This window comes from Sinocyclocheilus grahami, unplaced genomic scaffold (assembly GCF_001515645.1).
Source record: "Sinocyclocheilus grahami isolate Dianchi unplaced genomic scaffold, SAMN03320097.WGS_v1.1 scaffold197.1, whole genome shotgun sequence".
In the NCBI taxonomy this organism is placed as follows: Eukaryota; Metazoa; Chordata; class Actinopteri; order Cypriniformes; family Cyprinidae; genus Sinocyclocheilus; species Sinocyclocheilus grahami.
In genome coordinates, this window is record NW_015505376.1 from 532,189 (window position 1) to 558,620 (window position 26,432).

Genomic DNA, 26,432 nt, shown 5'->3' on the forward strand with positions numbered 1-26,432 from the left:
GATTTCCCTCTCGCTCTTCATGATGCTCTGATTATTAGAGACACGCTGCAGTATTTGCACTTACATTACCCCTTGTTTTGTGCAAACTGGGCTTTCATTACATGGTTTTTACCCCCTTGATGAAATGTTTTATACTGCAAGCAGATGGACTCCAATCAGCCACATGCAGTTCTGCTTTCCTCTGACATTAAGAGGGAGGAGGGAGCACTGCAGTTTCTTTGTTCCTCAACGCTGCAAACTTTACCTCGAGTCATAGTTATGGGAACAAACAAACATTGATTTTCACAATTCCCACTAAAAGTTCATCATGGCCTGCTTCTAAAAACACACAAATCCTGTTGTTTATCTCCCTGTGATTGACTGATAAATACAAGCAGACAATTACAGCTGGCTGTCTGTGTCCTGTTGATCTTGGAGGGCATATGTGTTTTTAGTGTGGTGCAGAGCAATATGATTCAGGTTAATTAGATTCAAGGTCAAGATCTGGCTGATATGAAGAAAGGGTGGATGGTGTGACCTGAAAGTGGTGGTGGTGTCTCCCCCACCCAGCATCACCACACCGCATTATTTCAGTGTGCTTGTGTGCAGCGTATGATAAAATAAGACTAGTAAACAAAGGCATCCAGAGCTGCAATTTTTGTTACATATTCGTGGTCAAAATACATTGTAAATATATGCTAAATATATATTTTATAAATATATATAAGCAGTGAAGCTCAGTGAAAATTTTTTTTTTTGACATAGAACATTTATTTAGTTTCAACCTGACTGTTTCTTCAAATGTGACATACATTTACTTGAATTGAAATATATAGACAAAAATATGTATAAATTAAATTAAAACGGCCAAAAATACTGGGGTGAGCCATTTTTTTTGGTAAAATTTGAAAAAAAAAATTATATATATATAATAGAAATTATTTATTTTCTAGAAATATAAAAACAATTGATATATATATATATATATATTTAAATTGTTATATATATATATATATTATAGAATTATATATATATAGAATTGTATATTTATTTTATTTTCTAGAAATATAAAAACAATCAATCTATCTATCTATCTATATATACATACACATAAAATAATATTTTTATTGTAACATGTTGCAGGGTACAAGACACAAAAAAGCATACAAGAAGTTCTACGCTCATGTGTTGCACTAATGAAAGGCAACAAACGTTCGCTACATTCAGAAATAATAGGCCAAAACACAACAATATTCCAAATGCTAAGTCTCACAGGGCTAAAATGGGATTTCACTCCCGATTCAGCAAAAAGAAATGGCCTCCCCACACAACTAAAGTCAACCTCACAGCTCAATGCTCAGCAGAAAGTGAAGAAATGTGATAACATCCTTATGAATACTAGTCTCCATCTCAGATACTTGCTGGCACAAGCCAGACAGAACACTTGTTCATTTTCAGCAAATCTCCTATGAATACCAATACACAAAATCTGATCTGCTTGAATTTCTGTTTCAGAATAATAAGAAACAACAGAGCTGTAGAGACGTTACATATCTGATGTGAATGATCTCGTTAAATTCTATTATTGTCTTTGCTTTAAATTACTAGAATATGAAATTACAGAGAGTAATTTGAGTGTATCTAATCATGACTCTACAGCATAGCAAATCAAACGATTATCATTCTTGTCACATTCACATCCAAAATCTACTTTAAAACGCAAATATTTTCAATGATTTAAAAGAACATAGCTACCTGACTGGAAAACGCATTAACGCTATTCAGGTTCATGTTTGTTGTATGAAATATAACACGTTCTGCTGTGTATTGGTTCCTCAGAGGCGTGAAATGTGGCTGGAATATTTATGAGAATTGACTGCAAATTCAGGTGGAAAGCTCTGGAGATTTCCCTCTCGCTCTTCATGATGCTCTGATTATTAGAGACACGCTGCAGTATTTGCACTTACATTACCCCTTGTTTTGTGCAAACTGGGCTTTCATTACATCGTTTTTACCCCCTTGATGAAATGTTTTATACTGCAAGCAGATGGACTCCAATCAGCCACATGCAGTTCTGCTTTCCTCTGACATTAAGAGGGAGGAGGGAGCACTGCAGTTTCTTTGTTCCTCAACGCTGCAAACTTTACCTCGAGTCATAGTTATGGGAACAAACAAACATTGATTTTCACAATTCCCACTAAAAGTTCATCATGGCCTGCTTCTAAAAACACACAAATCCTGTTGTTTATCTCCCTGTGATTGACTGATAAATACAAGCAGACAATTACAGCTGGCTGTCTGTGTCCTGTTGATCTTGGAGGGCATATGTGTTTTTAGTGTGGTGCAGAGCAATATGATTCAGGTTAATTAGATTCAAGGTCAAGATCTGGCTGATATGAAGAAAGGGTGGATGGTGTGACCTGAAAGTGGTGGTGGTGTCTCCCCCACCCAGCATCACCACACCGCATTATTTCAGTGTGCTTGTGTGCAGCGTATGATAAAATAAGACTAGTAAACAAAGGCATCCAGAGCTGCAATTTTTGTTACATATTCGTGGTCAAAATACATTGTAAATATATGCTAAATATATATTTTATAAATATATATAAGCAGTGAAGCTCAGTGAAAATTTTTTTTTTTGACATAGAACATTTATTTAGTTTCAACCTGACTGTTTCTTCAAATGTGACATACATTTACTTGAATTGAAATATATAGACAAAAATATGTATAAATTAAATTAAAACGGCCAAAAATACTGGGGTGAGCCATTTTTTTTGGTAAAATTTGAAAAAAAAAATTATATATATATAATAGAAATTATTTATTTTCTAGAAATATAAAAACAATTGATATATATATATATATATATTTAAATTGTTATATATATATATATATTATAGAATTATATATATATAGAATTGTATATTTATTTTATTTTCTAGAAATATAAAAACAATCAATCTATCTATCTATCTATATATACATACACACATACAGTATATATACATACATGTATAGATAGATAGATAGATAGATAGTTAGATAGATATAGCTATATCAAAAACTGGCATGCATTTATAGCATAAAACTGGCTAAATCATAAAAACATGATAATATAATTTCCTTGACAGCACCAACTTGTACTGCAATGCACCCACACCTGTAGCCACCTGCTGTAAATGTTTCTTCCCGTTTTATAATGCAGTTTGGTGTAGAAAACAGAGACAAGATACGCACTTGATCATACTGTAAAACTCACCAGAAGCAACTGATACTGCATTCCACAAACCATGTTCCTTACTGCAGTCAACACAATACAGTATATCACTTTAAAAACATTTCACACTGAGAAGAGATATGTAGATCTATGTAGTGCAAGTAAAACTGCTATTTGAATAAAAACAAATATTTTAACAGCTCTTTTGTCTATGAGCTGCTGAGAAACGCTATGAATTATTCAGAGACATTAAAGTAAACACTGCAATCCTGGTAGGGGCCATTATTGCGGGGGAGAGACAGGGAAAGAGGGGGCAAATGAGGGATTGAAGACTGTCTTTTGATGGATGGGATGTGAGATGGAGAGAAGGGGTGGGATGAAAGGGTTGCCTTGGTAACAAATGGAAGCCGGTGTAGCAGGAGTGTGAGAGAAAAGGAGGTGGGAGGTGCTGGGCCAAAAGAAAAGTGATAATGTGAATTACAATGACACTGTCAACACATATCATGATGGCCTAACATTTCATTTCACCTCATTTTATGACATCTTGCTATACTGCTCAGAATGGAAGAGGCCAATCTTCAGATCTTGCTGCATGATGCACCATGTGCTAACAGACTGAGACAGAACAACACCTGTCCAACATCACGTGACAATCAGAGAGCAACCTCAGAAATACCCGCAGCAAAGGCACGTTACTCAGGAAACACAGCTATATTCACTAAATGAATTATGCAAATCAAGTAATAATGCAAACATGCACACAACAATTAGAGCTGAACTCAATTTGCACAAAGAAATTCCCTCTAGTATGCAGCAGACTATTGCAATCTGCCGTACTTTACTGGGACTGAACAGCATCGTTCGACTTTAGACCAGATACCTGAAAATGTTTAAAACGGTCACTTTTATCAGCCAATAATGATGCGTAATGTTATCTGCATTAGGTGTACAAGGTGCAATCCATAATTGAAATAGAAAAGGTGACCTTGTGTTCAAGTGCGAGTTCTCCAGATTTTTATTAGCGAGACTATTTATTATTTTTTTTAATCTAATAAATGCAACATATATATATTTATATTATTATAATATATATAATAATATTATTATAGTTTAAAAAAACATTAAAACAACATATTTTAAAAGGAAAATTATTCCTGTAATGGAAATGTTGAATGTATTTATATATACCCCCAGGTTTGAGTCTGAAAGAGAGATAAAAATGTATATGTATATGTGTGTGTGTGTATATATATATATATATATATAAGATGCAGGTTTTTGTACTGAAATATATTGCGCAAAAAAGACAAATACATTTAGTGAATTCAAACCTCAGTGTTTCTACTTACTCTTCAATCAGCCACCCTTGGAAGGAAACACCACCTTATACTACCTGCACCACACACATATTCCAGCAATGCAGACAATCTGCCCAACAAATCAATAACCAAACAATGCTATGCTACAATACATTCTGATTCTAATTCAATATTAGGAACAGGAATACATAAAAGACTACTGTGGGTGATCAGTGGAATATCCAAACACACTAAACACATGTACTGCATCCTTCACCCTCACATCCTCCTTCAAACCCCTCAATGCTGCAGTACAGAAAGCAAACATTACCTGCCTGACAAGCATTTGTTATCAGCTGTATCTCACTTTCTTCTTCCAAAATGCCAGCCTTCTTCTCTGTCAATGTATGCTCCTCTCCACGCTGCAGATGCCTGTGTGTGTGTGTGTGTGTGTGTGTGTACGTCTGCAGCTGGGGCTGGGTGATCACAGACTGCAGCCCATCTCCTGTTCCGCACTCATTGATATCCTGCTTCAGCAACACCTGGAAACTGGATTCCACTGTCGTCTGGATCTGGAGCCCCCTCCACGCTGGACCATGACTGCTCCCAGAGACGTGCAATGAGCACAGAATAGCCAATGACATCATCCATCTGTTCAACAAGGCTTTGATGGAGACCAGGCGGACTGCATCAGGATGTCTTTCAGAGAAGCTAAGCAAGTCTGTTCAGTGTAATAGAATATAATTTTGTTTTCTTGACATCATGCGTTCTAGTCCAAATGACTATTCTGCTATAGACTTTGTGTGGGAAACAGTGGTAAGTAGTAAAAACTCGCTCTGTTACCTCTGGTTCTCAAAAGTTCTTTGACAGTTTTATTTTTAACATTATAAAAAAAATCTTTAAATAATATGTTCAACATTATATAATATTTATTATTATGTATTTTTATATATTATGTATTATTATTATTATTATGTATTTTTATATTTAAAATAATATAATATGTTTTAGTGTAATATATAACATTATATTAATAATTGATTAAATTGTTAAAAAAATTATTTCCATTTTAGGAATCTCTAAATGCATTTTCCCTTTAGAAAAAATTAAAATGCTAAATATGATTTCATATTTAATATTTAACTTGTGTGTATTTTTTAAGTGTAATATACGTATATCTTAAGTGTAATATATAACATTATATTAATATTTACAATGTATTTTTATGTTAAAATTAATAAATAATTTTAACATGAAACCTTTTGTTCCATTGGGCTGATTACCCTTTAAAAATATTTAAATAATATTTTCAACATTATATTAATATTTAACTTAATATTTAATTTAAGGGAAAAAAGCTGTCCAAACCTACCTGGCATTTTGTATTTACTCTGGGTTATCTTTGTGTAATATTAAAATTAGTTTGATGATCTGAATCTTTTAAGTGTGACAAATATGCCAAAAATGTAAAAAACAGGAAGGGGTCAAAAACCTTTTCACGGCACTATTATATCACTGTATATTATGTAGACAAACTTTTATTTTGGATGCGATTAATCGTTTGACAGCACTATATTTAATGTATTATGTAAATTTAAGCATAACAAACATTTAATTAAAATTAATTTTATTATTAAACCTTTTGCCAAACCGGGCTGGTAAATTTCCATTGTTAGAGTCTCTAATTGCATTTTTTAAATTTAAAGAACAAGTTTACATTTCATTGTCGGTGGTAATCGACAGTTTGCGACAGATTTGCTCCATAGACACAAAGTAGAAAAATACACTAAATATTGCTTGTGTCTGCAAACTACACACTCAGCTGTATGTGATACATACAGTGAACACATGACACCTGAGAGAGACTGAGTGAATAGTGTCCTAAGGGAACAATATGAGGCTATCACTCATCTAAATGAAATCTTTTGTGCTCCTTTCTAATGTAAATCGGCCCCTCGAGGGTGTAGCCGGCTATAAATCTGTACATTATTCTTGTCTTAAATCGTCAGGGTTTGAGGGGGCTTCTCATAATTGGTACTTAATGACTGTGTCAAAACAGACTCAAGGGAATAATTTTTTCATTGCAGTAATATTAGATTTATAATCTGGTTCACACTTTAAAAGCAGAAATGTGAAGCTTTTGTTTTTGTTAATGCAGCCACATGAATTCTTATGTTAAAAGTGTAATTCAAGCTGCTTTGTATGCTATTTTTGTAGTCTGAATCTTTATCTTGAGGTGGGAGTGCCTGAATTCAAAAGCCACTCTAACATTCAGCTACACTCTTAAAAATAACGGTGCTTCAAACGGTTCTTCAAGCGATGCCATAGAAGAACCATTTTTGGTTCCACAAAGAACCATTCAGTCAAAGGTTCTTTAAAGAACAATCTCTTTCTTACCTTTTTATAATCTGAAGAACCTTCTTTCGCCCCAAAGAACCTTTTGTGAAACAGCAAGGTTCTTCAGATGTTAAAGGTTCTTTATGGAACCTTTTAGACAAATGGTTCTTCTATGGCATCGTGAAGCACCTTTATTTTTAAGAGTGTACACCCCAACCGAAGCACATATGTGCAGGATGATGAATCATCTCACTATATGAATCATGGGTGATGAGGCCGTTCAGACTGATGTAAGAAAGGCATAAATCTCTTCACACACACCTGGACTGATGAATAGGACATCCGTTGGGAGTAATTTAATTAGGAATGAAATCTCCTGAAAAGAACCATTCAGTCAAAGGTTCTTTAAAGAACAATCTCTTTCTTACCTTTTTATAATCTGAAGAACCTTCTTTCGCCCCAAAGAACCTTTTGTGAAACAGCAAGGTTCTTCAGATGTTAAAGGTTCTTTATGGAACCTTTTAGACAAATGGTTCTTCTATGGCATCGTGAAGCACCTTTATTTTTAAGAGTGTACACCCCAACCGAAGCACATATGTGCAGGATGATGAATCATCTCACTATATGAATCATGGGTGATGAGGCCGTTCAGACTGATGTAAGAAAGGCATAAATCTCTTCACACACACCTGGACTGATGAATAGGACATCCGTTGGAGTAATTTAATTAGGAATGAAATCTCCTGACTGAGCCTGTTTAATGCTATGAAGGCTTTAGGGCAGAACACTGCAGAGGCGATTCTGCTTTTGGTGGTTTTAATCAACTGAAGAAACCGCAAGAGATGAGAAGAGCAAAAAAAAAAATTTGAAAATGAAAGGAAAGCTCTTATTGAACGGAATTGGTTCTCTAAACAATGTCACACTTGTTTAAATAAAGGACATTTGTGACTATGTACCGATAATTAAAAGCTTGTTTCTGCCACAGGATAAAAAATTAAATAAAAAAGGGACGTGCAACTTTTTTTGCTACTCGACAATTTTTTTTATTTTTCATGCAACTGAGTTTAAATCTCACAATTTTCCCCGACAACTCTCCAAATATAAAAACAGAATTATGAGATATGAACATGCAATTTTGAGGAGAAAAGGGTAAACTGTGAGAAACTTGCAATTGCGAGAAAAAAGATTGTCACAATTATCATTTTAATTTTTGTATTTCATGGTGGTTACAAGATGTAAATGGAAAATTCAGAAAAAAAGACAGAATTGCGAGGTATAAACTATATATATATATATATATATATACAGTGGGTACGGAAAGTATTCAGACCCCCTTAAATTTTTCACTCTTTGTTATATTGCAGCCATTTGCTAAAATCATTTAAGTTAATTTTTTTCCTCATTAATGTACACACAGCACCCCATATTGACAGAAAAACACAGAATTGTTGACATTTTTGCAGATTTATTAAAAAAGAAAAACTGAAATATCACATGGTCCTAAATATTCAGACCCTTTGCTATTATTATGTATTTTTATATTTAAAATAATATAATATGTTTTAGTGTAATATATAACATTATATTAATAATTGATTAAATTGTTAAAAAAATTATTTCCATTTTAGGAATCTCTAAATGCATTTTCCCTTTAGAAAAAATTAAAATGCTAAATATGATTTCATATTTAATATTTAACTTGTGTGTATTTTTTAAGTGTAATATACGTATATCTTAAGTGTAATATATAACATTATATTAATATTTACAATGTATTTTTATGTTAAAATTAATAAATAATTTTAACATGAAACCTTTTGTTCCATTGGGCTGATTACCCTTTAAAAATATTTAAATAATATTTTCAACATTATATTAATATTTAACTTAATATTTAATTTAAGGGAAAAAAGCTGTCCAAACCTACCTGGCATTTTGTATTTACTCTGGGTTATCTTTGTGTAATATTAAAATTAGTTTGATGATCTGAATCTTTTAAGTGTGACAAATATGCCAAAAATGTAAAAAACAGGAAGGGGTCAAAAACCTTTTCACGGCACTATTATATCACTGTATATTATGTAGACAAACTTTTATTTTGGATGCGATTAATCGTTTGACAGCACTATATTTAATGTATTATGTAAATTTAAGCATAACAAACATTTAATTAAAATTAATTTTATTATTAAACCTTTTGCCAAACCGGGCTGGTAAATTTCCATTGTTAGAGTCTCTAATTGCATTTTTTAAATTTAAAGAACAAGTTTACATTTCATTGTCGGTGGTAATCGACAGTTTGCGACAGATTTGCTCCATAGACACAAAGTAGAAAAATACACTAAATATTGCTTGTGTCTGCAAACTACACACTCAGCTGTATGTGATACATACAGTGAACACATGACACCTGAGAGAGACTGAGTGAATAGTGTCCTAAGGGAACAATATGAGGCTATCACTCATCTAAATGAAATCTTTTGTGCTCCTTTCTAATGTAAATCGGCCCCTCGAGGGTGTAGCCAGCTATAAATCTGTACATTATTCTTGTCTTAAATCGTCAGGGTTTGAGGGGGCTTCTCATAATTGGTACTTAATGACTGTGTCAAAACAGACTCAAGGGAATAATCTTTTCATTGCAGTAATATTAGATTTATAATCTGGTTCACACTTTAAAAGCAGAAATGTGAAGCTTTTGTTTTTGTTAATGCAGCCACATGAATTCTTATGTTAAAAGTGTAATTCAAGCTGCTTTGTATGCTATTTTTGTAGTCTGAATCTTTATCTTGAGGTGGGAGTGCCTGAATTCAAAAGCCACTGTAACATTCAGCTACACTCTTAAAAATAAAGGTGCTTCAAACGGTTCTTCAAGCGATGCCATAGAAGAACCATTTTTGGTTCCACAAAGAACCATTCAGTCAAAGGTTCTTTAAAGAACAATCTCTTTCTTACCTTTTTATAATCTGAAGAACCTTCTTTCGCCCCAAAGAACCTTTTGTGAAACAGCAAGGTTCTTCAGATGTTAAAGGTTCTTTATGGAACCTTTTAGACAAATGGTTCTTCTATGGCATCGTGAAGCACCTTTATTTTTAAGAGTGTACACCCCAACCGAAGCACATATGTGCAGGATGATGAATCATCTCACTATATGAATCATGGGTGATGAGGCCGTTCAGACTGATGTAAGAAAGGCATAAATCTCTTCACACACACCTGGACTGATGAATAGGACATCCGTTGGGAGTAATTTAATTAGGAATGAAATCTCCTGACTGAGCCTGTTTAATGCTATGAAGGCTTTAGGGCAGAACACTGCAGAGGCGATTCTGCTTTTGGTGGTTTTAATCAACTGAAGAAACAGCAAGAGATGAGAAGAGCAAAAAAAAAAAATTGAAAATGAAAGAAAAGCTCTTATTGAACGGAATTGGTTCTCTAAACAATGTCACACTTGTTTAAATAAAGGACATTTGTGACTATGTACCGATAATTAAAAGCTTGTTTCTGCCACAGGATAAAAAATTTAATAAAAAAGGGACTTGCAACTTTTTTTGCTACTCGACAATTTTTTTTATTTTTCATGCAACTGAGTTTAAATCTCACAATTTTCCCCGACAACTCTCCAAATATAAAAACAGAATTATGAGATATGAACATGCAATTTTGAGGAGAAAAGGGTAAACTGTGAGAAACTTGCAATTGCGAGAAAAAAGATTGTCACAATTATCATTTTAATTTTTGTATTTCATGGTGGTTACAAGATGTAAATGGAAAATTCAGAAAAAAAGACAGAATTGCGAGGTATAAACTATATATATATATATATATATATACAGTGGGTACGGAAAGTATTCAGACCCCCTTAAATTTTTCACTCTTTGTTATATTGCAGCCATTTGCTAAAATCATTTAAGTTAATTTTTTTCCTCATTAATGTACACACAGCACCCCATATTGACAGAAAAACACAGAATTGTTGACATTTTTGCAGATTTATTAAAAAAGAAAAACTGAAATATCACATGGTCCTAAGTATTCAGACCCTTTGCTCAGTATTTAGTAGAAGCACCCTTTTGATCGAATACAGCCATGAGTCTTTTTGGGAAAGACCCAACAAGTTTTTCACACCTGGATTTAGGGATCCTCTGCCATTCCTCCTTGCAGAGCCTCTCCAGTTCTGTCAGGTTGGATAGTAAACGTTGGTGGACAGCCATTTTTAGGTCTCTCCAGAGATGCTCAATTGGGTTTAAGTCAGGGCTCTGGCTGGGCCATTCAAGAACAGTCACAGAGTTGTTGTGAAGCCACTCCTTCATTATTTTAGCTGTGTGCTTAGGGTCATTGTCTTGTTGGAAGATAAACCTTCGGCCCAGTCTGAGGTCCTGAGCACTCTGGAGAAAGTTTTCGTCCAGGATAACCCTGTACTTGGCCGCATTCATCTTTCCCTCGATTGCAACCAGTCGTCCTGTCCCTGCAGCTGAAAAACACCCCCACAGCATGATGCTGCCACCACCATGCTTCACTGTTGGGACTGTATTGGACAGGTGATGAGCAGTGCCTGGTTTTCTCCACACATACCGCTTAGAATTAAGGCCAAAAAGTTCTATCTGGGTCTCATCAGACCAGAGAATCTTATTCAGGTGTTTTTTAGCAAACTCCATGCAGGCTTTCATGTGTCTTGCACTGAGGAGAGGCTTCCGTCGGGCCACTCTGCCATAAAGCCCCGACTGGTGGAGGGCTGCAGTGATGGTTGACTTTCTACAACTTTCTCCCATCTCCCAACTGCATCTCTGGAGCTCAGCCACAGTGATCTTTGGGTTCTTCTTTACCTCTCTCACCAAGGCTCTTCGCCCCCGATAGCTCAGTTTGGCCGGACGGCCAGCTCTAGGAAGGGTTCTGAACGTCCCAAACGTCTTCCATTTAAGGAATGGAGGCCACTGTGCTCTTGGGAACCTTAAGTGCAGCAGAAATTTTTTGTAACCTTGGCCATGAAAAATTTAAGGGGGTCTGAATACTTTCCGTACCCACTGTATATATTAAAATAAAATTTGTGTTTACATAATGTGTGTGTACTGTGTATATTTCAGTGTTAATTTCGTCAATGAAGACGACAACGAAAAATATTTGTTAACGAACATTTTTTCTGTTACTAATAGGAGACGTTGACGAGCTAAAACTAATATCTGATGATAAAAACTATGACTAAATTTATGCCGCATCTTCGTTAACAAGACGAGACTATAATGTTATTTATTTTTTTAAGTTAAATGCAAAGATAAATGGAGATGCACTGTATAAAAAAAAACACCACAATGACAGACATTTTTAAAGCATTAGGTTTCCCGGAGGGTCTGAATTATATTAATAGAATCTGAGAAAAAAACATTTAAGTTGAATTTGGACATGATTAGAATCACAAAGTACATCTGCAAAAGAAATGTACCCTCCTCAGGAAAAGCTAGTCTCATCTGAAGAGGCCTAAAGAAATTCAGTGTATATGTTGTTGGGAATTGCAATAATACAAATCGTCTTCACAAACAATGCTCTAAAACAATAAATCAACTGCTAGAGATCAAATCTTTTGAAGTATTTGCATCCCTTTGAGGTGCCTGCAGATTTGCACAGAAAGCACTAAAAACCTGCCAGGAGAAAAACAACATAAAAATGACAGAATCTCATTCTGTTGCATTAAGGAGACAGCCAGGCATGAAAGCACATAACCTTCAGTGATGCTTGACAAAAGGATTTCAGAGATGTTTGGTTTCTTTGAGAAAGATAAGCAGGCGTCTACCTCCCACCTGCTATGCTCGCTTTTAAAACAACCTGCACAAACCTGCTGAATCACTGCAAACTCATTTAACATGAGGCGACTGCTTCAAAAACCACTGGGATTATCAGGGATTTTAACTCATCTATGTACAACAGCTAATTATAGTAAATAGGTAATTTATCTCCTTCATGGGGAGTAAGACGGGATGGAATGAGTGAGATTCAAAACATAAAACTTGCCAAATTGAATGTATCATATTGGAGTCATTTTCTCCCTGTAGAGTTTCCCTTTTCTCCTTCAACCCCTTTCCCTTCATTATCTTGCAGTGGGAGCCTGTCAAAACCGTGGAATAGACTTCAAAGGCGTCCTACATTCCCTCTAAAAATGTCTTCTTTCTTTTCCTCTGAATATTCTTTGTTGAATCTAACTTTGGTGTGTTTTTGATGCATCGAGACACATGTCTCAAACAATTACTTTACTTTACTTTACTTTATGTTCAATCAGTATAATCAAACACAGCTGGACTCAAATTAAGGTGTAGAACCATCTCAAGGATGATCAGAAGAAATGGACAGTACCTGAGTTAAATATATGAGTGTCACAGCAAAGGGTCTGAATACTTAGGACCATGTGATATTTCAGTTTTTCTTTTTTAATAAATCTGCAAAAATGTCAACAATTCTGTGTTTTTCTGTCAATATGGGGTGCTGTGTGTACATTGAGGAAAAAAATGAACTTAAATGATTTTAGCAAATGGCTGCAATATAACAAAGAGTGAAAAATTTAAGGGGGTCTGAATACTTTCCGTACCCACTGTATATACAATTTCCTATATTTCAAGGTCACTGCTTAGTCCTATTTGAGAGCAGGGCAGAAGGGCAGTTTTTAAAGACTATTTCATAAATTAATCGCATTCTGAAGCACAGTATAAAAAACCTAAATGAGATATTTAAAAAAAAGAACTCTGATCAAAATTAGAGAACACTTACAGATACCTACAAGTTATTTGTGTTAATCCAGCACCTGGTGCTATTTTCCTTAATTATATGACAGACCCTATTTAACTGGCAGCATTCCTCTAATTTTCACTGAAATTGCAAGATGGCAGGCCGCTCTAAGATGACTGAAACCCTACGACAGGCGGTCCACATGAAGGCCAAAGGGATGACCCTTTCAGCTATTGCACGAGAAGATGGACATTTAAAATCTGTGATTTCTAGAATATTGCAGCTTTAAAATGACACTAATTAATTCAAATCCCCCAAAACAGCTGGTCATCCACATAAGAGAAGTGCATGAGAAGACAGGATTGGGACTCTCAATAGGGAATCGGTTCAACACTGCAGCTGGAATTGCTCACCAGTTCAGTGCTGGGGTAAGGGGTAAGGATCTGTCTCAGCACGTTAAAGAGAAGTCTGACTGAAAGTGCACTCTGCAGTACAAACCTCTCATCAGCAGAAAGAATAAAAAGGCTAAGTTCACCATTGCTGAGGATCATGTTGTGTGGACAGAGGAGAATTGGTCCAAAGTTCACTTTAATAATGACAGAAAGTTTAATTTGGGTCTGATGGGAAACATTATGTTAGGCATCAAACTGGAGAAAGAAATGCAAAATGGGTAAAGCAGTTCCTTGAAGCAAAGAACACTGAAATAATGAAATGGCCAGGCCAGAGTCCTGATCTAAATCCGACTGAAAATCCTTGGCAACAAAGTTATGGCTAAGAAGCCCACTAGTCACCGAACTATATATATATATATAAAATGCAATTATGGTCCAGAGACACAGATAGCACACTCAGCTCAATGTCCAATTAGCCTGATTCATGAATACAGGCTCTGAGAGGAACTTATATCTGGATGCTTAAACGAGTTTCTGCGCCACTCACGAATCCCTGCAATGCTATCCTGCATCAGCCTACACAGAAAACAATCACCTGAACAACTGGAGGATGTCAGCAGCAAGTGTTTCCTGTCACAGCGCTTATGGAGTTCACAAACTTACTTTCACTTTTTTTCAGGTCTCCATGTCAGGAGTTCACATCCAGGACATCCAGTGTGCTCCTGTGAGAGCACACCGGGACAGAGGCTGAATTCTGATAGCGGGGTGGGGTTGGTTAACCGCACTGCTTTATCGGTTCAGAATTAACATCATCACAGCCATGCGGCTCGGCTGGAGGAGGAGTCTGTGATGGAATGCTGAATACTAATGTCTGATGTGACCTCCAGGGGCCATAAAGCACATGGTCATTTAATTAGCTTTATCTCATTGCCAATTACTGTAAATTCAACTTTTTTTCAGGTCTCCATGTCAGGAGTTCTTGTTTTCTATAACAAGCTGTCTTGATTCATTCTGAGCATGTAGGCATGACAGATTGAGGTTGCCAGATCATCAACTTACTCATTGCCCAGAAACTCCCACGTGCTCTCTTTAGAATGAACATTTAATTCACTGTGTTTGACATAATCTAAATTCATCTCAGGGTTTGATATGAAATGTGACTGGAAGTCATTTGCAGCATTTTAAAGCATTATAGGTTTTCACAACATGAAGGATGTTCCAAAAGTTAAGCTTCCATAATTGCTTTGTTTTAAGATAGCTTTATTTGAATTAAATTTGAATAAATTAGTCTGTATCACATATACAGGGCTCAAAAGTAAGGATACAAACTTAAATGTTTTCTTTAATATAGTCTATATCTATATATATCTATATCTATATATACTGTATACACACACACACACACACACATGTATAAGTATACAGTGGGTACGGAAAGTATTCAGACCCCCTTAAATTTTTCACTCTTTGTTATATTGCAGCCATTTGTCATCCAGGACAAAGCCGCCTGTGAGAGCACACCGGGACAGAGGCTGAATTCTGATAGCGGGGTGGGGTTGGTTAACCGCACTGCTTTATCGGTTCAGAATTAACATCATCACAGCCATGCGGCTCGGCTGGAGGAGGAGTCTGTGATGGAATGCTGAATACTAATGTCTGATGCGACCTCCAGGGGCCATAAAGCACATGGTCATTTAATTAGCTTTATCTCATTGCCAATTACTGTAAATTCACATAGTTTAGTGTGTGCTGACTGGGTGATGATGTGATGGTTGTCGGAACAGTGTGTGATGCTCTGGGATATCTGGGGATACAAAGTGATGCTTGACTCTCTGACAGACAGAATAAATGAAATTATGTGTAGATACTAGACCAAACATCCTTTAATGTAAATCGATGGGATTTCTTTGGCTGTTTTTATTATCTGTTAAGTGAAAACTGTAAATCTTACTGTTTAGAAAAGTAAAAGCACACATCTTCTCGGCAAACAGCATGATTTAAAGGAATAGTTCATCCAAAAATGTAAATTTGCTGAAGATTTATTCACCCTCCAGCCATCCAAGATATAAATAAGAAATTTAGCATTATTCACTTGCTCACCAGTGGATCCTCAGCAGTGAATGGGTGCCATCAGAATGAGAGTCCAAATAATCCACAGGACTCCTGTCGATCAATAATGTCTTGTAAAGTGAAAATCTGTGTTTGTAATAAACAAATTCACCATTAACTTTAAACTGTTGCTAAAATACATATATCCATATTACGGCATGCTCTAGTGAAAAATCATCTCGTCTGAATCAGGAGAGAAATATGCACAGATCAAGCACCACTTATTAGCAAAAACAGTTCAAAACACTTGCAAACAATTATGTCTGAGGATTCTGATGTGAGAGGATAACAGGGAATGTTTTCACTGGAGGAAGCATTATTATGGATTATGGACTTAGCCATATTTTGTCCAGAATTGACAGTTTAAAACACCTTGATCTATTTGTTTCTTACAAAAACACAGATTTACACTTCACAATATGTTAATTGATGGAGTTGTGTGGATTATTGTGATGTTTTTATCTTCTGTTTGGACTCTCATTCTGACGGCACCCATTCACTGTAGAGGATCAGTTGGTGAGCAAGTGATGTAATGCTAAATTTCTTCAAATCTGTTCCAATAAAGAAACATTTCCTTCAAGGTATCATTCATAGCTGTGAGGTCAAACACTTGTTTTAAGATGTTCAGAATAAACCACTAACGCTGTATGGACAATAACAAAAAAATGTGTTTGCTTTAGCAAGACACTATAAATATAAAAAAAATATTTCATATAAAAGGCAAACAAAATTTTTTTTCTCTGCTCAAAATCATCCTCTTGCAGACGACCTTGATATAGCAAGTATTCAGTATTGATCAAATCAGTCTCCTAGTGCCATCGATAAGACTAAAAGCCTGGCACCAGAGGAGAGACGCAGAGGAGAAACAAGAGAGATGGAGACCGCATGTGGTTTCTCAAAAGCTCAAACTGCTGTATCATCAACATCTTTGCCAACAGCATATCAAATGAACAAAGTACTACATACTGCAGTTTTCCCTTAAAACACTGTCTGACCTAACCACACTTATTTTATTATTGGGTTTGTCAAAATCAATGCATTTAAGCATATGATTAATTAAATATGCTGAATTGATTCAATATGACTGTGCAAAATTAATGATGTGGTGTAATTTCAGTGATAACTGCCATAAATATTAATAATTTTATGAATTCTAAAAATGTATACAGCACATACACAGCTGTTTTGTGTGTGTCTCTGTGTATATGTGCATCTATACATACTGTATATCTGAAACAGAAATCTTTTGTAACATTATAAAGTTCTTCACAATTTAAGGTGTTAAACGACCTAAATATATTAAATACCAAAACAAACAAACTAACAAAAAACAACCTGACTAAATCATAAATAAATATGAATACAGAAGGTATTGACAGCCCTAATTATTACACATTTGAATGAGAAAAACAATACTATGCACTGCATCACCCTGATACATATAAAGTACCTAAAGACAACAACACAATCACGAATGCTGTATGCTTTCAGCCAGTTTCAAATAATCTTTTCTCATCTTCCAGTCTTATTGCTCTGATTCCCTAAAATGCAATTATGGTCCGGAGACACAGATAGCACACTCAGCTCAATGTCCAATTAGCCTGATTCATGAATACAGGCTCTGAGAGGAACTTATATCTGGATGCTTAAACGAGTTTCTGCGCCACTCACGAATCCCTGCAGTGCTATCCTGCATCAGCCTACACAGAAAACAATCACCTGAACAACTGGAGGATGTCAGCAGCCAGTGTTTCCTGTCACAGCGCTTATGGAGTTCACAAACTTACTTTCACTTTTTTTCAGGTCTCCATGTCAGGAGTTCTTGTTTTCTATAACAAGCTGTCTTGATTCATTCTGAGCATGTAGGCATGACAGATTGAGGTTGCCAGATCATCAACTTACTCATTGCCCAGAAACTCCCACGTGCTCTCTTTAGAATGAACATTGAATTCACAGTGTTTGACATAATCTAAATTCATCTCAGGGTTTGATATGAAATGTGACTGGAAGTCATTTGCAGCATTTTAAAGCATTATAGGTTTTCACAACATGAAGGATGTTCCAAAAGTTATACTTCCATAATTGCTTTGTTTTAAGATAGCTTTATTTGAATTAAATTTGAATAAATTAGTCTGTATCACATATACAGGGCTCAAAAGTAAGGATACAAACTTAAATGTTTTCTTTAATATAGTCTATATCTATATATATCTATATATATATATATATACTGTATACACACACACACACACACACACACACATGTATAAGTATATATGTATAAGTATATATGTAGTGTCATTTTAAGAATTTATTTAGCTAGTTTAACAAATTATATTTTGTCATATTTGTAAAAATGACTAGAAAAGTATAGAAAGCATTAGCAAGAATGTTTGCTAAAGAATGTTTGTGTTGTAAAAACTACAAATCAATGTTTTGCAACCTACAGTATGTCTGTTTTCCAGCAAAAATATTTATACATTTAAGAAGTTACATAACATCTGTATAATTTCTAGATTGTTGCATTTTTTCCTTTTGTAATTACAATTTCATTAAAAAAGTAATGACAACAAATATAAGGAACATTTTGATAAGGAAAACATTTATATTACAAACATTTCTAGCAATTAATAAATGCATTTCTAAATTTTTTTAAAATTATTGTTATTTTGTGGTGAGGTCAGATAAACTTTTGTCAGGGCAAAGAAAAAAATCTGAACTATTGGCCAGCTGAAAAAAATGTTGAATACTGTTGAGCCCTGCATATAACCTTTGTGGCAAAGGCAATCCCAGAATGCACTGCGATGACTTGTATTTCATCCAATATCAAAATATATTTGTGCAATCTAATTAAATACTATTTCATCAATATTAGTGTATGCCATGATTTTGTGCTTTTTGTCTAACAGCAAGAAGTTGAAAACAATGTCGGAAAGCTCTGAAGACTAGATTCCACATCCCAATTTGCAGCATAAATTTATACTATACACTAAAAGAATATCATAGCACAGCATTTTGTTACCACATACCATTTTATCACATGTAAAATTCACTTAAAAACAGGACCATCACAAACTCTTCCTTTCCACTGCACAAAAAGCATCAACGAATACTTAAAGTAGGATGTTGCAAGCACAAAGCTCTAGCCACATGTCAACGGCATTATGGGACCACAGCTGTTCCTCCCAAATATGTTAAGGTAAATATTCCATGACAAACAGCTTGCAGGTCAACCATGGACATCGCCTTAAGCAGAACATGCGGAAAGAGTGTGGCTTATTGATGTGAAAGGGGTCTCCAGCCATGAATGATTGATGAGGCAAGTAGGGCAGTGGACAGTTTCAGCATGAATTGATGCAGAGGCTCCAGAGACTGTGGAAACAGGAAGACAGCACGCTCTGATAGACACGGCTGAGATTATGCGCCCGCAGACAGGAAGAAGATTAGAAGTTTTCTGGCGGACCAGTACACCAGATTTGGCTGAGAGATGAAACAGTTTTTGCTTTCCACTGTACATGATTTTTGCTAAAAATTAATATGTAGGTGGATAATGCCACCAGGCTTTGGGTGTTTGTGTGACTGAACCGCCTCCTGCTATTGGTAACAACAGTGGGTCACTTAGCTGTTTTTGGAGTGCCAGCAGGCAACGCTGAATTGAGCATAATGGGCTCTGGTTGGTGCCTCATGGTTATTCATTGAAGAAAGTGCATGTCTGTTATATGTCTCCGGGTGAGAGACCTTTAAGCGATTGTCTTAAAGCCACTGACATCTTTAGAGGGCATTCAAGGACGCTGTGGACTGGCAGAAGGAAATTACATTCCTGACCTTCTGTGCCCCCAGAGTTCACAAAGCAAGGTATATAATTTCCTTCACATACTTCCTTTGTGAACTGCTACAAAGTATTGTACTGGAAAAAGAAGGAATCAAATAATTCTACTAATTCCTACTAATTCTGTGAAATAAGATGTAATTTGTATCTGCAGAAATTGTTGTAATGTAAACAAGCATTCAGCATAACAAAGCATATACAGAATTAATACTAAATTATAAATTATTAATATTATGCCATACATCTATTACCACCTAGTGGCTGAACTGAGGCAATACAGTGTTTTAATACAAATTTCTGTCTGCACCAACTCACAATAGCACAATTCCTTTTGAATTTCTAAGGGTTTGAGTTTTCAACTCTTAAAGGTTAAAAGATCAGAAATAGCTTTTGGCGCTCTAGCGGTTAATAAACAGAACTGCATGCGTCTTGCGGAAGAACATTGTAGCCGGAACTACTTCTCTCTGTTTACGTCTATGACGAATCACGCAGGTACTGGGCTACTCCGCAGCGGTACCTACCAAACCAGTCTAAAATAGTCTGAATATAAACATCTATTATAGGTGTACCGTAGTGATTCAGGATAAGCCAAAAACACGGTTTGGAAAATGGATTCACGGTGTACTCGCTTATTATTTAATAAAGGTTATTAAAGGGTATAATACATTATAATTATTCATAATGTGTGTTGTAATACATTATATTTTGTCGTAAATAATATTATAACCAAATTTGAAATGCATAGTGTAACAATGAATTGATAAGTGTTATAATGTATAAACTGTGGTTACAATTATTCATTAGATTGTACAATGCATAAGGTGCATTACAAGGCATAATTAATGCATTAAAACTACTTTTATAATGCATAAAGGCTTTAAGGCAAGTGTTGCCAAAATATTCTGTGGATACTATATAATCGTCAACCTATGCTCTTGTCTTACAAATACAGTTTATTGTTAATAAAGTGAAACAAACAAACAAAAAATTTGAGGTTACCGGTTAATCCAAGCCTGGGGGAGTTTGCAAAGGAACAGAGAGCACTTACCAAAGACTTTACCCAGGAAGAGTGACTTGACCAGGGTGAACTGTGTGTCTGAGGCTTCTGGCAGGCTGTAGCTGACGGGAGGATAATGATCCAGCTGTAAGAAAGACAGGTAGTAAGAAAAGAAAACAGAAAGACACAGAAACTAAATCAGCCTATATACAAATATCTGTTGCTGGTGGTCAAGTACAAATTGCCCATGCAATTAATATTTCTCTATAGTGGGCAATGGTGCCATCTACTGGTTAAATATTTAATCACTGACCATACAGTCAAAGCACCACAGCATTTACAATTCACTCAGTTACCTCTTAAAATGAGGGAGTTTTATTTGTTACATATTCACAAAATGTATAAATTTTATATAATGTACTATTTATAACTGATATAAAACATCATTGAAATATATAACAAAGTATTATAACAATTATTTAAAATATACTTTGTAATGTATTTTACTACTACTACTACTACTATTTTTTCAATGTATTTAATAATAGTTATAATTATAATATTATTTAATTGAACAAATAATGATTTAATTGAATAAACTTTTAGATATATAATTTACTTTTACTTATTGCACAGCAGTATTTTGAATATACAGTACAATCAAATGCACAATATAGGTAATTTTATTATTATTAATATATATTTTAAACATTTGCTTCCAGGTGTACATGCAGAGTTGAAAAAGTTCAGGGCTCGAACCAGCATTCGATTCCAATTTGTGCATTTTTATATATAGAGTCACTTTCATTTATACATTTACACTTGTCAAACAAAGTAGCTTAATTTGTAGCATAATAATTAGTATTATTTACATACCATTACAGTTTTAATTAATATTTTGGAATTAATTAGTAATTATTTATAATATTTATATTATTTATATTGTCTGTTTTAGTTTGAATTACTAACTTAATTTTTTGTCAATTTGTTATGTTTACTGTTACGTCTGTTTCAGTTTTTGTTTAGATTTAGTTATTTATTTTCAGTTAATAATTTTAGTGCTTCAAGTTCTTATGGAATATTTATATTTTATTTTATTTCAGTTTTCAATTAACAAAATAATTACAATAGTATTAGTTTTCGTTAATGATAACCCTGACTTGATATAATTTTTTAAATATTATTATTTTTTCAGTCCAAAGATCATGCTGATATGCAGTAAGGCGGCAACAGTTGAATGCAACCACACACACACATGCACACACACATTCGGTGACAGCTTTAATTACCCCCGTTACTGCTGATTCACTGGCACTCCTAATTAGCATGAGGCATCTCAACCTCGGTATTAAAAAGAATTATTTCCGCTAAATTACTTTTTTGTGCTTGAAGATACGGCTGCTCTCTCAGTCTCCTCTGTGTTGTGAAAGTGGCGCTCTCATCGCTGCGCACTGCCTTGAATACAAATTAGCCTCAAAGAAAGAAACGGAGAGTCCAACACAATAGCGTTTGCCTGACATATTTCAGCTCTCATTTGTTCCACTGATGTGGCGGACTGATAAATGCAAGCATGTTTATTCAGACGCCTCCCAGGTGCGTTTGTGCCGGGTAAATCAAGCAGGGGAAGCCCTCCCTCACCGCTAACATTCACCGCTTGGTGAATCTCAGAAGACCTCGTGGGCTTGTGTTTCTGCCGCTGCTAATGGAGGAGGGTGTGTTGCCATCCGTCGACGGGATAATGTGACCAAATTAAATTGCTTTCAACCTGTTTACCTCTCAAACTAATGGGCAGCAGGGATGGAGGGATGACACGAGAGAGGGACTGTCCCTTGTGGTGCTGCGGCCCCATTCTGACATGGCTATTGCTAATGAGCCCTGCTGTGGGCCTATAATTAATCTCCATCCAATGAGCCTCCTATCTGACAGGGCCCCTCCTGCACAGTGGCCACCCAGAGAGAGGACACTCGGCCTGGGAGGCGACAGCCAGATCCCCCTGGGGCGTTTGCTGCTTTGACAGCACAAGCTTGAGTTATAGCCACAACCCCACTGAGAGAACAACTTAGAGAGTAACAGCAAATAAACACAGGACATAAACGAAAAAAAAGAATAAAATGATGGAAAAGAGAGTGGGAGTTAATAGACATGAGTCGTTCTAAGAAATTAGTTTTGGAAAGGTGCATTTTTAGGTACATTTTTGTAAGATTTTGAAACATTTCAAACCAAAATTGCTGCTGATAGGTGATGCCATCCTGTCACTCAGCAATCAACCAAATGAACAACAACTAAGATTAAAAAATACAAATTAAACCATAACCCTGTTTTGTGTCTGAAATAAACAACAAATGAGACTTAATTGAACAAAATCATTAAATTATCAATTAAACTGAACAGCAAAAAAGCCAAATAGTAATTAAAGTGGTGAAAGTCTAAATAAATATATAAAATGTACACCTTCCCTTATATATATATATATATATATATATATATATATATAAAGCAAAATGCTTTTTAAACAATGCAATGCAATAAATTCTAAATACAATTATAAAATTTACAAAAAAATTGTAAACACACAAATACACACTCTTATACATTTTCCCCCAATAAAGACAGTAAAAATGCTACCAAAATATACTCCTTTAAAATATGCATATATAAATAATATATTTTTATGTTTATACATAAATTATTATATTATATTAAAGATTGCAAAACACTTCCCTGACACTTCACTTCACCATGGTAAAATGAATAAATAATTAATGTATGAATACAGCCACAAAAGCAAAAATGATTATCAATATGATGATTATCAGTTTTTCACAATCATTTAAATTATTTGTTCAATTTTATGTACTTTTGTATATATTTTTATATGTTTTGTAATGTTGCTATTTTAGTTGTTAATTTATTTTTATTTCAGTTTTAGTTTGTATTTATTTTCAATTAGTAATTTTAGTGCTTAAAGTTGTTATCTAATATTTATATTTTTATTTTATTTCAGTTTCAATTAACAAAAACATTCTAATAGTTTTAGGTTTTGTGTACATTAACTCTGGCTTGATATCATTTTTTTAAATATTTTTTTTTAGTCCAAAGATCATCCTTATATGCAGTAAGGCGGCAACAGTTGTGTAAAAAAACATAGTAAGTAGGGCTAATCAACAAAAAACACTATTTCACAACTATAACATTTCTGACATAATTATTCATAACCACCAATTTTACAGAAATGGTATTTAAAGAATAATGTTTAAGTGGAAAAATATTGGTAATTCTCACTTTGTTCACATATCTCATAGGTTAGAATACATCACATCGGGTCATCAGATCTGATGTATTTTAACACATCTAAAGCTCAAATGGGATCCAAAAATTCCATACAATTAGAAGTCCACACAGCTCCTAGTGTTCTCCAGTGGAAATGAATGATTTCTTGTCAGATATGGTGAAAAAGGGGCTTAATGCAATAATAAAAACATAGTGCAAGGTCCACCACATTACTTTAATAGAAAGTTGACCTGATAGTGGGAACCCCAAAAGTATTCATTAATCTAACTTAATAATACATCCCAAAATGAAAGTGCGCTCTGCTTTTTGCCTTAGGGTTTAAAAAAAATCTTCAAAAACTTCTAAAAGATCAAGTACATCTGTTTGCTTTTCCCACATGGTTGTACTCTTAGTTATGTTTTGACCTTTCACTGTCTGATTCAAAAAGGGTGTGATGTTTCATTCAAAAGAAATATCACAGGCGTGGGTGTCTGGAAAGGTCAGCTGGACTGATGTTACTGTCTCTCATCTCATATTCCTTTTGAAGCAAACTCTTTACTCTTCTGGAAAATGCACAGGTGGGCAAAACCTGCATCACAGAAATCTAAAATGCAAAATCAGAATCTGATTCCTCAATAATTCACAAATAATTGAACACAATCTTTGACTGTTTTGATGAATAAATACTCAGGTCTGTAAGAGAACATTTATTTTTATTATCTTTAATATAATTTAAAACTGAAATGTAAACAATATCATTACAATTAGGACTGTAAGTAAATATATTTAATATAATATGCAATAATATCAGTATTTCTGATCAACCTGTGACGATTCATTTATATTATGGAGGTTCCAGGTTCTAACTTCTAATATAATTTTTGATTTCAATAAACCAAAATGGCATCTGTTATGCCTCTGCATAAGTAGATGTATATCAGGAGTGGGGATGCAATTGGATTTTGTTTTGTAATTTCACTAGAATGAAGAGGGAGCCGTGGAGAAGCGATAGATTAAAATGCGTCATGCTGGAGAGAACACTGCCACGGACAATTTCCATGACTGATAAAAACCACAATGACCAATCAGCATAAAGAAATCACAAATTCCAGTGGCAGATCGTCATTCATTATAAAACATATTAATGAGATGTCCCTGCCTTTAAATGATGTCCATAGCAGTATTCTGCAGTGTATTTTAGTGTCATTGCAATACATTTTTATCAATATTTTTATATTTTCTTTTTTTATTTTAATTTTAAAACTTTAATAATTTATTTTTTTTTATATTTGTATTTTTCAGTTTTAGTTTTAGTTATTTCGTACCAAGAAATGTTGCCTTTGCAGCTAGGTTAAATTTATATATTAGTTTACAATATTAACCCTGGTTTAAATATTTGGGTTCAGTAAGATATTTTTATTTAGCAGTTATGCAACACTGATCAAAAGTAACAGTAAAACCATTAATAATGTTACCAAATTTTTTTATTTTAAATAAATGCTGTTCTTTGTAACATTCTATTCATCAAAGAATGCTGAAATTGTTTTTAGCAACGTTTCCAAAAAAAAAAAAAATCAACATAGATAATAATAAGAAATGTGATATTTATAATATTTCACAATATTACTGTTTTAAAAAAATATATTTTTAATCAAATAAATGCAGCGTAAGCACAAGCGACAAAACAAAACACACACACACACACACACACACACACACACACACACACAACACTACACAACAAAACCCCCAAATTCCTGAACGTTATATACAGTACATATCTAAATCTTATAAACTAATGTATAAAAATGATGTTGAAAAAAATATTTTGATATTGAAAAAAGGTTTTTGTTATTGTTATTATTGTCATAAAAGCATAGTGGACATGTAAATGCCAAGCAAGTTAATGTTATTTGTAATTTCCAACAAAACTAAAGAACAGAAAATAATCTGTAATTTGAAAAGAAAAGCTAATTTAACAGCCCTAATAAACCTGCTGGGCTAATTAAACAGAACTTATCAGGCTTGGACAAATATAACAGATCTACCTTAGAAACCTGAGTTCTTCTGAGTCCTAACCTGCCTTTAATTTACACATCTATGTGATCTACCTTAGGAGTACCTGCTTGATTGCCATGCAGTGTGTGTGTGTGTGTGTGTGTGTGTGTGTGCCTGAGTAGTGCTAAAGGACACTCAACACAGTTATACACACAAGAAAATAAAGGAGAGTTATCCTAGTGTCATAAACACACACTCAGACACACACACACACACACACACACACACACAC

At 34.5% G+C, this 26,432-nt stretch overlaps 1 protein-coding gene across 1 annotated transcript in view; it reads right to left on the reverse strand.

The window, feature by feature from the left end:
* Window positions 1-26,432, reverse strand: part of cntnap2a (contactin associated protein 2a) — a 245,255-nt gene that overhangs the window by 3,551 nt on the left and 215,272 nt on the right. The window contains exon 21 of the mRNA XM_016285487.1: window positions 20,924-21,017. Coding sequence (XP_016140973.1) covers window positions 20,924-21,017 — 94 coding nt within the window. The remainder of the gene's footprint in view (window positions 1-20,923; window positions 21,018-26,432) is intronic.